The sequence below is a fragment of the Aotus nancymaae genome, unplaced genomic scaffold (assembly GCF_030222135.1).
Source record: "Aotus nancymaae isolate 86718 unplaced genomic scaffold, 86718_ANA_hifiasm-v0.15.2.pri h1tg000020l, whole genome shotgun sequence".
NCBI classification, from domain to species: domain Eukaryota; kingdom Metazoa; phylum Chordata; class Mammalia; order Primates; family Aotidae; genus Aotus; species Aotus nancymaae.
The window spans coordinates 69,211,098-69,225,058 of NW_026988432.1; the positions used below are offsets into that span (position 1 = coordinate 69,211,098).

General features: G+C 42.3%; 1 protein-coding gene across 4 annotated transcripts in view; it reads left to right on the forward strand.

Annotated features, from left to right (window-relative positions):
* The window catches only part of PIEZO2 (piezo type mechanosensitive ion channel component 2), a 450,041-nt gene that overhangs the window by 418,555 nt on the left and 17,525 nt on the right, over positions 1–13,961 (forward strand). For all 4 annotated transcript variants that reach the window (XM_064379448.1, XM_064379449.1, XM_064379450.1 and 1 more), the window contains 7 exons: positions 415–597; positions 3,363–3,615; positions 4,590–4,722; positions 5,929–6,076; positions 6,178–6,392; positions 9,000–9,158; positions 10,144–10,291. In XM_064379448.1, coding sequence (XP_064235518.1) covers positions 415–597; positions 3,363–3,615; positions 4,590–4,722; positions 5,929–6,076; positions 6,178–6,392; positions 9,000–9,158; positions 10,144–10,291 — 1,239 coding nt within the window. The remainder of the gene's footprint in view (positions 1–414; positions 598–3,362; positions 3,616–4,589; positions 4,723–5,928; positions 6,077–6,177; positions 6,393–8,999; positions 9,159–10,143; positions 10,292–13,961) is intronic.

Sequence of the window (13,961 nt, forward strand, 5' to 3'; positions counted from 1 at the left end):
ATATGCTCCTATAGATTAAGAATTAACAAAATACAGAAACTAGAAAGATGTTAATATGTTCCGTTCGGGTTTGCCCTAAATACCATATTTAATAGCTGAATAATTATATAAATACCTAATTAAATCAGTATGAATGCCAACACCTCAAAAACAGAGGAATGACCAATCAAAGTGGTGACCTGAGGAGCCTGACTGGCCTTGCTTGATCCACAATGGAAGACACCATGACAGTCAGACACTGCTTCTGTTTTGAAGTCAATAGTCTGCAAGAATGATGATGTTACTATTCCACACCATCAAAACTGTGAAATGTGGCTCTCTTCCTTAATTTTTATATTGTTCTTTTCCATAGACAGGTATCTCTATTCCTAAAAGAAGGAGTAATTTTTTAAAACTTCTGTCATCTTTATGTAGGTGGCAATTGTAGTCAAGTATTTCTTCCAATTTGGGTTCTTTCCCTGGAATAAGACTGCGGAGCTGAACAAAGATAAACCGTACCACCCCCCGAACATCATAGGAGTGGAAAAGAAGGAAGGTTATGTTCTTTATGACCTCATCCAGCTCCTGGCTCTGTTCTTTCATCGATCAATTTTGAAGGTACAGCATGTTAACAGTTAATCAGTTCAAGTTCGAAGTTGGTCATCGCAGCCCCCGTAATATTCGTAGATAATCTGGACACAAGATTGGTGATGGGGCTGAGGGGCCAGTGGGTGGCATCTACTCATATGTTCTTTTAAAAAAAGAAAAAAAAAAAGAAAAGGAAAAGGTTACATTCATTCAGTGGACATTTTTTCCAACACTTATGGTGCTCAATAGTGGAACTTAAAATGAATCTGGGATAATATTTACCCATGTGTCCAACCTAGGTTAAATGTGTGAACATTGCTTGAATGATGTGTAATATCTTAATGCCAGATACACTAAATTCAGCCCCTGGTTTAAGCCAGAGCATCAAAGAGCCACAATGTCCATGGATCATATTGTCTCATCTCCATGCCAGCTTCCACCTCCCTTCTTCTAGTAGACTTGCTTTCATTGGGTGGTTTCTTGTCATCAAACCATTAGCTGTTGGGGACAGACCACATATTCAGTTGCCCAGTGAAGCCCAGAGCTGTGCTTCCTCCTGCTTGTTGCAGAAGAGATCACTCATGACCCTGTTGGAGGAAGACCTTTACACAACATGGCCCTGCCTCAGCCCCAGGGACTCCTGTCCTACCGAGCGACTTCGTGGGTCTTTCCTTCTCATATGCTGTGAATTATGAACTAAGCCTGCAAATATGCCAGTTAATTCTAATAAATAGAAATTATTGCATAGCATACATTTTATGTATGAATGTACTTGTCACAATCTTACTTTCTATCTCTCATTTTAACCTTGTCTTCTTAAATAAAATATTTAAATTCCTTTTATCAAGGAATATCTTTCTTAGTCCCTAGAAGTCTTTTTAGAACAAGGCTTGGCGTGAGTTAATACATACACATACATATACATACAGGCACACATAGATAAGTAACAGTGTGTTTAACTTCTGCCCTAGCTCAGGGAGCTATATCAAACTCGGTTTCATCTGAGTATACTCTGGTCAGCCTCCTCACTCTAGCTTCCATCACTTTGCGAAGCACCCAAGCCCTCCATTTGGAGGGAGCCTTAGCTGGGTCACTGGGTTGTGGTGGGTTTTTGAAAGCTATGTTATCTAAGGAAATCAGTTAGCCAAAATGGAATTATTTGCCTAAATTTTACAGTTCTTCTAATGGATATGTTAATTACTTGAATTTATTTAGTATACTGATTTTTGTTATGAATATATTAGTAAGTGTATTGACCTTGATTTTTAGTCTTAGAAATTCATTTTTTGTAAATTTTGGTATTTAACATTTGATGGTATAATTTTGACCAATTCAGAATTCTCTTGAAACCTTTGCCTTCTTTTGCATCATTTAAAACTATCATAACTCTTTAGGGCATTTTACTATCTTTTCATCAATGTTTAAATGGCTTAACTGCTACAATTTTATATTCTAAACATATAATAAAATCTTTTTGTTTCATATTGATGTTCTTACTCTTTTTTAGAAAAATTCAAATATATGAATGTATGTGAGATTTGAGGTAATGGCATTATGTTAAAATTTTAATTAAGGATATAAAAATCCTTTTTGGAATGATAGATCTTTTCTTAAGAAGACAACCTACTCCATAGTTTTGAAAAAATATATCTTTCATATAATGTTTCCATGAAAACCAAACAATTAAAAGTGCAGAAGTTTCAAAAGTGCTTGAAACCATCCTATTTAATATCAAATTGCTGTATATTTGATAAATAATTAGAAGAATTAGCAAACAAGAAAATATGCTTCTGAGAAAGTTGCAAAAGAATTTAAATATATGAATGTTGGCAAAAGAGGAAACAACTCTTAAAATAATTGGAAAGAAATCCATATAAACTGAAAAATCCCATTATGAAAAGCTAAAATATTTCTTACGTTTATAAGAATACATTCATTGAATATGTTTAAGAATAACACATTTACAAATAAATAAGAAACATCTGTCCATTGAGTGATCGGTGGACTGATCATTCTCGGAGTTGGTTTTGACCAACTGATTTCTGACACATTGGCCTGGAGCTCTTGTCCTCCACATATGAGTCAGAGGGAGGACCAGGCAATGTCTTGGGGAGCAAATGCATGGCCAGATAAAGAGTTCAAGGGAGAGCTTTGTCCAACAGCAGCAAGGTCATAAGGGTGACTTTCCGTCCAGTAAGTCAAGTCATTATAATTTCATCCTGAGTCCTTCTGCCAAAAGTTATCTGCCTCCATTTTAATTATCAGCTAAAATCTTATTGTCTACACTCACCCATCTGTCACCTACTGGGATCCTCATAAAGCACTAGACAAGCTTTCTTTTCTTGTGTGTTAGTCTGTTTTCATGCTGCTGATAAAGACATACCTGAGACTGGGCAATTTAAAAAAAGAGGTTTAATGGACTTACAGGTCCACATGGCTGGGGAAGCCTCACAATCATGGCAGAAGGCAAGGAGAAGCAAGTCACATCTTATGTGGACGGCAGCAGGCAAAGAGAGGAGGGCTTGTTCAGGGAAACTCCCTTTTTCATAACCATCAGATCTGTGAGACTCATTCACTATCACTAGACTAGCATGGGAAAGACCTGCCCCCATGATTCAATTACCTCCCATGACACATGGGAATTCAAGTTGAGATTTGGGTGGGCCACAGCCAAACCATATCATCTTGTTTTTCTAATCTTGAAGGACAGTTTGTTGGATGAGATTTTGTAGGACAGAATACCAAGGTTTCCACCTGAAATAGTAGCCTCAATTGTCCCTGTTCCTGCTTCTCAGTGCCATGGCTTATGGGATGAAGATGACATTACTGAAAGTGGCATGGACAAGGAGGAATCAGATGATGAGCTTTCCCTCAGTCATGGCAGGAGGGACTCCTCCGATTCTCTCAAGTCCATCAACCTGGCGGCATCCGTGGAGTCAGTGCATGTGACCTTCCCAGAGCAGCCGACAGCTGTCCGGAGGAAGCACTCCAGCACCGGCTCTGAGCCATCCCAGAGATCCAGCTTTTCTTCAAACAGATCCCAAAGAGGTATCTGTCAACACAATATATCTAGGCTGTAGTTAGCCCCAGGTAGCCTCTTTTTTTTCTGGTGTCTGTGGGTCTGGGGCAAGATGGTGTATTGGGTGCCATCAAGAGACAGACATTGTTATATGAAAAGAAAGGGCTTTGAAATCAGAGAGACCTGAGTTCAAATCCTGCCTCAGCTGTGTAACCCCTCTACTCAAAATCTTATTATCTCAGGACAAGGGTTTCAGACAATTGTGAAAAGTGGCTGGCACACTGCCTTGTCCCTGATAAATGCCAGGCTTATGATAATTTTTAATTTACATGCAAAAAATCTGCAGGGCTTGTCCAGAGTGCTATCAATCACAATGTATTTTTTTAAAGATATTTAGATGTAATTAAGGAGAACTTCTAGCCACACTATGCAGTTATCTCCTAGTCTAGTAATTAATTTCCTCCTAAACAAGGAGTATGATCAGGAAGTAGATAGGCCTCACAGCTGTCCCTGTTGAAATCACTGGACTTTTGTATCTATGGGGCTCCTGTCTGAAGCTTTGTATTTACGGGGCTCCTGTCTGAAGCTTTCCATGCAGTGGTGTATAGTCATTTTCAGAACCTGCTTTTGAGGCAGATACTGTCAGATTATGTCATATTCATTTTACAAGTAGAGAAATAAGGATATGAAAACAGACATGGGACATCCTGTCTGGAACATCTGCATCCTAGATAGCACAATAAAAACCATCCTTCCAGTTTGTTTACTTCTGGAACAAAGATTGCATAACAATCCAGGAAAGAGTCACCATACTGGGAGCAGAGTTGAGAGGACATCTCAAAGGGCTCAGTAATCTTTCATAAATGCATCCTTGCATACTCATCCTCTCAAGCAGTTGTGAGCTATCCCTCCACCATGTGGGCTCTGGGGGCTGCTTCTGGGATATTTAGGTGAACAAACGCCAGGCTTCACCATATATCTTGTGATCTCTTTTTATTTCTAGGCAGCACAAGCACCCGAAACAGCAGTCAAAAAGGAAGCAGTGTTTTGAGTATTAAGCAAAAAAGCAAAAGGGAACTTTATATGGAAAAGTTTCAAGAACATTTAATCAAAGCAAAAGCCTTTACCATAAAGAAGTGAGTCCATGAGAACATTTGGCTTGTGTGCTTTATTTTAGGGTTTTGGGCTTTATTATTTCCTGTGAACCAGGGGCAAAGAGCAGAGGAGTAACTTCTCATGTCACAAACGTTATGTGCAGAAGGCAGAATGAAATTACCCCTTTCTGTCTTGTTTTTAAAAATCATTTTTCCGTAAGTGTGATTCATTTTATATCCACTGCATTTATGCGTATGCTTTTTCTTTTTGAACAGAGCAAATGGGTCACTTCAATGGTTCATGGATGGTATTCTTAGGCATTATGGGGAAGTCCAGCCAGACTGAGAGGAATACAGTGTCAAAACTGGAAGGGCCTTAGAGCTGCACTCTTATCCTGAGAAGGGGATGGAAGTGCATGGTGGAGAAATGCTTTGTCCAGGGTTACATGCCTGTTCCAGGCAAACTGCACAGGTCCCTCCACCTGCTGGGGATGGAAGTGGTGCATGGGACTGGGACTGCAGTGGGAGTGGAGCCCTGAACAGAAGCTCTGACAGCAGGAGAGCCAGCCACACCTGAACATGGCATTGAACCGAAGGCAGGTCTCAGAGCAAAGATGGGGCAAAGGCTAGACAGATGAGCAAGAGCCAGCAGGACACAGCACTTAGGCACAGAGCAAGGCACAGATAAAAGGCCAGGGCAGTATGTGGGAGCCAGGATGGACACAAGCCCTAAAACAGGAGGAGCAGGGGTGTTGCACATTCAAACACACACGGACCAAGCACTCCAAGTCTGAGCACCCTCCCTCTTACATTCCCTCATTTAGTTCCCACCTTGGTCATAGGCATCAGGTCTTGTTATCACTCCAGTTTTACAGATGATGAAACTAAACACAGAGAGTTACATAGCATGCTCATGGGTCTTGCAGGTGGAGAGCAATTGAATCAGGCTACAAACCCAGCACCTTGTTCCCAGGGCATCATACCATTCTATTATGCTTCAAGCAAGAGGAGACGCTTGTGGTGCCATCAGCAGAGAGGGCTTCAGTACCTATCTTGGCAGTAAATGTGTGTACGCTCTTCATTAGAGCAGGAGCCACCCCCAGCGGCTTATCCTGAGGCTAAGAGAGGATGGTGGGACCTGGCTGGAAAGGGGAATGCAGAGGAATGGCATGATGGCAGTGTCTGGTCATTTCTGCCATCCTGCCCCTCCTGAAACAAGCGGGTTGGTGGGGGGTTTCCATTTTGCAGGACGCTGCAGATCTATGTGCCCATCAAACAGTTCTTTTACAACCTCATCCACCCGGACTATAGCGCCGTGACTGACGTGTATGTGCTCATGTTCCTGGCTGACACGGTGGACTTCATCATCATTGTCTTCGGCTTTTGGGCCTTTGGGGTAGGTTAGGGCAAAGGCCACAGCACCCACTCTCCCCCACGGTGATGGTGCTCCCTCCTGTGAACTGCCTCTTGGGCATGAACTTCTTGTCTCTTCCCCAGAAACACTCAGCAGCCGCAGACATCACCTCTTCGCTGTCGGAGGACCAGGTCCCGGGGCCGTTTTTGGTGATGGTCCTCATTCAATTTGGAACCATGGTGGTGGACCGAGCCCTCTACCTCAGGAAGACTGTACTGGGAAAGGTCATCTTCCAGGTCATTCTTGTGTTCGGAATTCACTTCTGGATGTTCTTCATCTTACCCGGCGTGACTGAGAGGTAAGTTCTTCAGAAGCTGGAGGCACCAGCCCACCTTTATGCAAATGTGTTTCCTGTGGTGACACTCACATGTATTGCACAGCAGAACTGCTGGCTGCAGGCAGAGCCTTGGCACAGCAGCACCACGAGGCTAGGAAAAGCTAAAGGTTTGGGTCCATAGTTAATGCAAATCCAAAGTGTGAACTGATTACTCAAAAATATTTTAATTAGATTTTATCCATATTTGTAGAAATAAGTTTTCTATAAGTAAGAAAGGGGACAGCCTTAATGACCAGAGCAAACCTGGGGTCTTTATGCTGTGTTTCTCTCTACGCCTCAGCAGAGGTGGAGGTAAAGTGGAATATGGTCTCTGGGGCATTTTTGAGGAGAGAGAGCATAAGATGAAGTCATTCGAGAAATAGATGAATAATTGGAGGCTGCTTCCTGGACAGAAGAAAAGATAAAGGAAGAGCAAGGAGGAGCAGATGATAGAGTCTCCATATAGGAGACTGGTGGGGGTCAATTGCAGCAGGGTTTGAAAGCACCTAGCAATGTTTCAGCTCACGGTGAGAGAAGCAGGTGGACTCATCCTGCCGGATGCTGCTGCTGTTAGTACAACTCGTACCACTGACCAGGGCATCCTGAAGCTGTCAGGAAAGGGCTGGTGAGATCCTTCAAAGTAGCTGCTGTGATCCCCTCTATCACCTAGAGCCCTAAGGAAAGGTGTTGGCCTTCAGTTCCGCAGTGTACCTGGTGTCTCCAAGCTCTGCTCCCTCCCCTTCTTCTCCCTAGCCTCCAACCCAAAGTCTACTTCCTCCTTACTCTCTAGATCTCTGTTCAGATGACACTTCTCTACAGAGTGTCTCCTGCCCCATGCCTCCAGGCAAAACAGTGCTTGAGACTGTTGGTGCTAATTACATGAACAAATGATCCAGTCAGTTCGGCAAAGAAAAACAAAGTGGTGTTTTATAAATGGGGAATATCAGCTCTGTTAGGTTATGAAAGAAAAGACTCTGCAGAAGGTGAATGTGGCCTTGTCCGTATGATGTAGCAGGAGCAGGAATTTTTAGTAAGCATATCTGATTTTATGTATGCAAGCAAACGGTAACTCTTTGTCACTGGCCTGGGGAGCCACGTACCTAATCCAGTGAAGCTGCCATCATCTGCTGTGACTCTGAAAACCTCTGGAACTGCACTCCCAGACTGTGGCATGCTAGTTTTTTTTTTTTTTTAATTACTTATTTATTGCTTTTAGGGACAAAATCTCACTCTGTCATCCAGGCTAGAGTGCAGTGGTATGATCATAGCTCACTGCAACCTCAAACTCCTGGGCTCAGAAAATCCTCCTGCCTCAGCCTCCAGAGCAGCTGGGGATACAGGTGCACACTACCAAGCTTGACTATTTTTCGTTTTTTTTTTTTTACTTTTGGTAGAGATGAGGTCTTACTATGTTACCCAGACTGGTCTCAAATGCCTGGCCTCAAGCACTCCTCCTGCCTGGGCCTCCCAAACAGGAAGGGGAGGGGAAGGGAGGGAAAAAGGGAGGAGAGGGGAAGGGAGGAAGAAAGTGACAGGAGGAAGAAAGGGAAGAGACAAATCCAAAATATGGCACCAAAAGAAATATGCTGCTTGTATCAAAACCTTTAAGTGTGGCTCTTAAGTTTGAGGACAGAGAAGATTATAACAAACTCTCACCAAGGCAAAAGTTTTCCTTTTATTTCCTTTTTAAAATTTTCACTGACCATATTTAAGACATTTCCATAATGTTGCATTTATCTAAAGTTTAAGGTGGTCCTACAGCTCATCATTCTTTAAAACTATATTCTAAATTTTTTTTCTAGTGTGAAATTTATTTCTACTAAACTGTTTTCAAACTTGTGCTAGCAGTCATGAGCTGTACACCACCACATGTCTCTTCACTCTCTATTCACCTGGAGAAGAGACTACCATCTGTATTGTTGAGGAGATCACTAAAAATAAATAAAAGTTCGGTCACAGAGTTCTAGATTTGCAGAACTAGGAAGAATGTCAAAGACACTGATGTCTTGAGAAATGATGGCTTGGGAAACAAGCCCCATAACATATAGACAGAACTGGAACCAAATCCAGGTGTTTGCAGTTTGTTAATCCATTATCTATGTTTATAATGTATAGTAAAAAGAGATTGAGAGTCCACCTATCAGAATTCTTTCTCCTGCATATTCCAAATTATGAATCCTCTTAAGTAAATATACATATGTGTTTATATATATGTTTATATAAAACATATATATCATGTATATAGTTTTTTTTCTTTCAGGAGTGTAATTTGGACTATGGTAGCTGCATCATCTACATAGTGAGAAAATATGTATCAGTAAATTCACTTAATAATTTATTTTAATTATGGCTGAAACAATGGAATAAGATATATTGGAGGAACCATTCAAAGGAAATTGTTTTTATTATTTAATTTTATATCTCACTTTTTGCCTTTGAAGTGATCCATGATGTATAGACAATTCATTAGAATTGGATTTGAGTGATGAAGCAGAAATTCTGTTGGCTTGTTGTTTTAATTCGATACTGCCGTCCTTTTGTTTCAGAAGGGTATGTCATTTCTTCACTTTCTGCATTTTTACATTTTAGGAAATTCAGCCAGAACCTGGTTGCCCAGCTTTGGTACTTTGTGAAGTGCGTTTACTTTGGGTTGTCTGCTTACCAGATCCGCTGCGGCTACCCAACGCGAGTCCTGGGGAACTTCCTCACCAAGAGCTACAATTATGTCAACCTCTTCTTATTCCAAGGGTAGGGACACTGCATTGTCACAGTCACTTGTAGGGGGAAGTACAGCCATGGAAAGGCATTTAATTTCCCATCTGGGAAGGATGGGGGAAAGGACAAGTCCAGCAGTGTGAATCATTGCAGAACTCTTAAATGTTGGCAAAACTCTTTCTATGTTTAATTGCCACACGCCTCCTCAGCACCAGACGGAAGAGGTGTTGAGTGTTTTCAGATGCTGTGAAGCGCTGTGTGTGGAATAGTGTTTTATGCAGTGCTAGCCTGGGACTGGGCCTGATGTTTCTTCTGAGGATTGGATTTATATTCACTTGACAGTGCTGAGGCAGCCTAGGGGAGAGTTTCTGAGTAGCAATCCACACTGCTGTGAGGGCTCTGGGAGAACCCAGGTTCTCCAGGCTGGGAGAAGCTCTGTGTCAGTCAAGAGACAAGGAACATTCTTCAGAGCCTGGAGGAGCCCAGCCCAACCCCTTCTGAAACAAAACTGAACCACAGAGGCTGAGCCAAGACCATCACCCTGGTACTCCAGCAAGTCCTACGGCTGAGGAACCTCACACCCTGGCTCCCCACAACTCCTCCTCCCTCTGCCTCTATCCATTTGCCCTCATCTTTAACCTACCAGATGCACCGCCCCTACTAATTCATCCAACAGCAGAGGCACAGTCATTCAGCACCCCATGGCCAACAGAGTCTTGTAATATGAACAAATAAATGTGAAAGAAGCTGAGTCACCTTCACACTTACTTAAAAGGGAGATCCCGGTTGGTTATGATCATCAGGGAAAAGGAAAAACAATGAAAAAGATACAAATCCATAGATTAGACTTATAATGAAAAGCAGTTGTGTTCCAAATTGGGTTTTACTGAAGGGTCACCTGGAGAATTTCTCCTGAGACACAGGCTTAAAGCTGTAAGGAACTGCTTGAGTTCCCGGGTGAGCAGGGTGATGGGGGCCACCCACGAATGTCTCTCTGACAAGATGTGTTTCCTGCCAGGTTTCGCCTCGTGCCCTTTTTGACTGAGCTGAGGGCAGTGATGGACTGGGTGTGGACAGACACGACCTTGAGCCTGTCCAGCTGGATCTGTGTGGAGGATATCTATGCCCACATATTCATCCTGAAGTGTTGGCGTGAGTCAGAGAAGGTAAGAAGCCAGGAGGAGTGCCTTATTCCTGTTTGCTTCTCTTAGATACAGGCTGGTTATGAATGCCAAATGAATGAAGGCATGGTGCAAAACTACCACAACCTATAAATGTCCCAGTGATTTCCACCCATTAGATTTGGGAATTTTAGACTTACTGCCGGTATAGTCATCAATAGCATCCAGATGTTTTCACAACTTCATATTGTAGTGATTTTTTAATATTAATGGTATATTGCTTGATATATTCCAACAACTCTTAAATGGCTCATTTGGGAGCAGAAAGGAATGTGATGTTGCAGAGAAAAATGGGGTTGGTGGTGGCTTGGATTTATGCTTACTTCTGACTCACTCTTTGATGAGGGATGGACAGTTTAACCTCTTCGTGCAAAGAAAATTGAAGTGCAAATATCTGATTATTCTGCTAGGCTGAATATTAAGGTTTAAATATGTCTAGATTACTATTATTTATTAGACTTTCAAAAGTTTAATATATGAAAGAAGAGTCTGTTGCATAAGAGCAATGGAAATACCCAACAAACATTAGCTGGGGTGGTATGAAATGTCTTTGTTTCTCATCTCAAAATACCCTCCTTGAAAAAGGCCGTTCTGTATGATTCCTGGTATGTTCTGCAGCTTTCCTGGGAATTTCAGCGTTACAGTCATCAAGCCTGTTGTACTATGGTCTCCGTGTTTATGGGTTTGTGGAGTGAGGGAGATGGGCCTGGTAGTATATTTAAAATCATATTTGCTTGTCCTGATTTCTAAGGAGCAGAGGAGTTGACAGGACACCAGAATATGAGAGTCTCTCTACCAAAGGGAAACTGAGGGTAACAACTAGGGTGACAAAGGGTCTGGAAATCCTGACACATGAGAAAAAGTAGGAAGAACTAAGGATTGTTTGGTCTAAAGTAGAAAAAATATAGGGGTATGTGTGCAGAAAAAGTAGATGTTTTTAACAATTAGAAATGTTGAAAAGAGTTGAGAAATTGAAATTAGTTTGTGAGACTTAAGAAAAACAGAATTAAGACAAGTAGGCAAAAGCTTCAGTATGTTTCAATGGAATATGAAGAATTTCTAACCATCAAAGCTACCCCAAAGTACATGCAAAGGATCACACAGAGGAGACTCATCATGAAACCTCTGCCCTAGGTCTACTTCAGACTCGGGCATCACTCATTCTGCAGATATATCCATTGTCTGTTGTTGCTAACAAACTACCTCCAAATACAGTGGTTTAAAAAAACAGACCTTTTATTGTGGCACATATACACCATGGAATACTATGCAGCCATAAAAAACAATGAGATCATGTCTTTTGCAGGGACATGGATGAAGCTAGAAGCCATCATTCTCAGCAAACTAAAACAGGAACAGAAAACCAAACACCGCATGTACTCACTCATAAGTGGGAGTTGAACAACAAGAACACATGGACACAGGGAGGGGAACATCACACACTGGGCCCTGTCAGGGGGTGGGGCATAAGGGGAGGGAGAACATCAGGACAAATACCTAATGCATGTGGAGCTTAAAACCTAGATGACAGGTTGATAGGTGCAGCAAACCACCATGGCACATGTATACCTATGTAACAAACCTGCACATTCTGCACATGTATCCTGGAACTTAAAGTAAAATGAACAAAACAAAAAACCAACCATTTTGTTTGCTCACAATTATGTGGGTCAGCAGTTTGGGCTGGGCTCCACTGGAAAGTCTTGCCTGGAGTCAGTCCTGTGGCTGCCATCATCTGGTGGCCCAATTGGATGTTATTCGATGGTGTCACTCAGATGCCTGAAGGTTGCATCTGGCTAGGCCTCTTTCTCCATGTATTCACTCATCCTTAGGGAGGCAAGTCCAGGCTTCTTCCCCTGGTGGCAGCACATTCCCAGAGAATGAGAGGGAAACCTGCAAAGTCCAGTGAGGACTAAGCTCAGAGTTCTACCACCAGTACTTCCACCACATTCTACTACTTCGAACATGTTTAAGGGCCAGCCTAGATACAAAGGAACGGAGAAACTGATTGCAAAGGGTCATGCATACAGGAATGAAGTGAATTTGAGGCCTTCATTTTTGCAGCCTACTATAAACATTGACTAAGCACATTCTTATGTGCCCAGAACTCTGCTAAGCATAAGAGTAGAGTGGTGACCCAAACATACAATGCCCCACCATCATGGAACTGATGGCTTAGTGGATGGAAACAGGTGTTAATAAAATGGTGACACAAGCTGAATGATGAACACACATGCACACATGGAATGGAACAACACACACTGGGGCCTGACACGGGTTGTGGGTGGGAGGAGGGAGAGCATCTGGAAGAATAGTTAATGGACACTGGGCTTAATACCTAGGTGATGGAATGATCTGTGCAGCAAACCACCACGGTACATGTTTACCTATGTAACAAACCTGTGCATTCTGCGTATGTATCCCTGAACTTAAAATAAAAGGTAGAGAAATCTAAAATGATGATGCAAATAAATGTACTATTTATGACAATGCTTTCACAGAGGGGCACATGATACTTTGAGAGCATCAGGAAGGTAGGGTGTGGGTCTCAAACAGAGAGCTAATGAAGAGTGTAAGTTGACGGGGTACAGGGCAAGAATCTACATTTTTGTTTTGGTTCCTGGGTCCTTTGCCCTGACCCTTGTCACCTCTCCTCCACTCTTACAGGGAGTGATTCAGTGGCTCTTTTGTCTCCATTTAATAAAGACCATATCTTTATTTGCAAGGCCTTGACACATCTTTGCACTGTCTGAAACATCCTGCTCACCTCCTCATTGCCTAAGTCCTTCCCAGCCTCCAGATGCCAAGGTAGACACCTCTGTTTCCATGGACCTGCCCTAACCCCTCAAGTCTAGACCTCATCTTTCACTATGGGCACCAACAACCCTCTAAATTCAACCCATCTAGTACTTAACACATTGGGGCTTGTCTCTTTATTTTTCTCTATATTATGAGCTCTATGATGATAAGCTCAGTGTCTGTTCATCCATATATGGCCTAGAAATCACTTAATACTTTGAGCCTAGACATGCAATAAATGTTTGTTGCACCACAATAAAAAACAGTTAGTTATTTACAAATGCACATATCTCAGTTCCTCCCTGTGCTGTCCTGGCTACCTGAAATAGATCCACCCATCTTCTCCTGTCTCTGGCTCTCTGGAGTTTAATCTACTGGCTCTTTCCTGGTTTACCTCCTACCCTATTCCTCTATCCTCATCTATTCATTCTTTCCACATTTTAAGACCCAGAGACAGAACAGAAATTCAAGAAGCCAAATATGCAGAGTTTGAGATACGTGAATACTGAGAATAGATGTTGAATCTTATATTCACTGGATAGCTGGTGATCTTTGCACAGTCAGTTTCAAAGGTAGAATGGGTGCTGACACCGACACCCAGCTGCAGGGACTTAAGAGCTCACAAGAGGCAGCATCTTGGAGGAACCAAGCCCAAGCAAGGGCATGGACAAAGAGAGAGAATTCAAAAGAGAAGCAAGCCCAGAGGATAATTTTAAAATGGAGAGTGTTTGGACCTCTGTAGATGGTAAGGAAAGGCCCAGATGAAAAAAGTAAAAATTCTAGTATCAGAGGAAGTTCCAACAGGGGTGTGGAGATTGTAGAGTCAGAGGTATGAGTGAGCAAGTCAGTTGTGGCA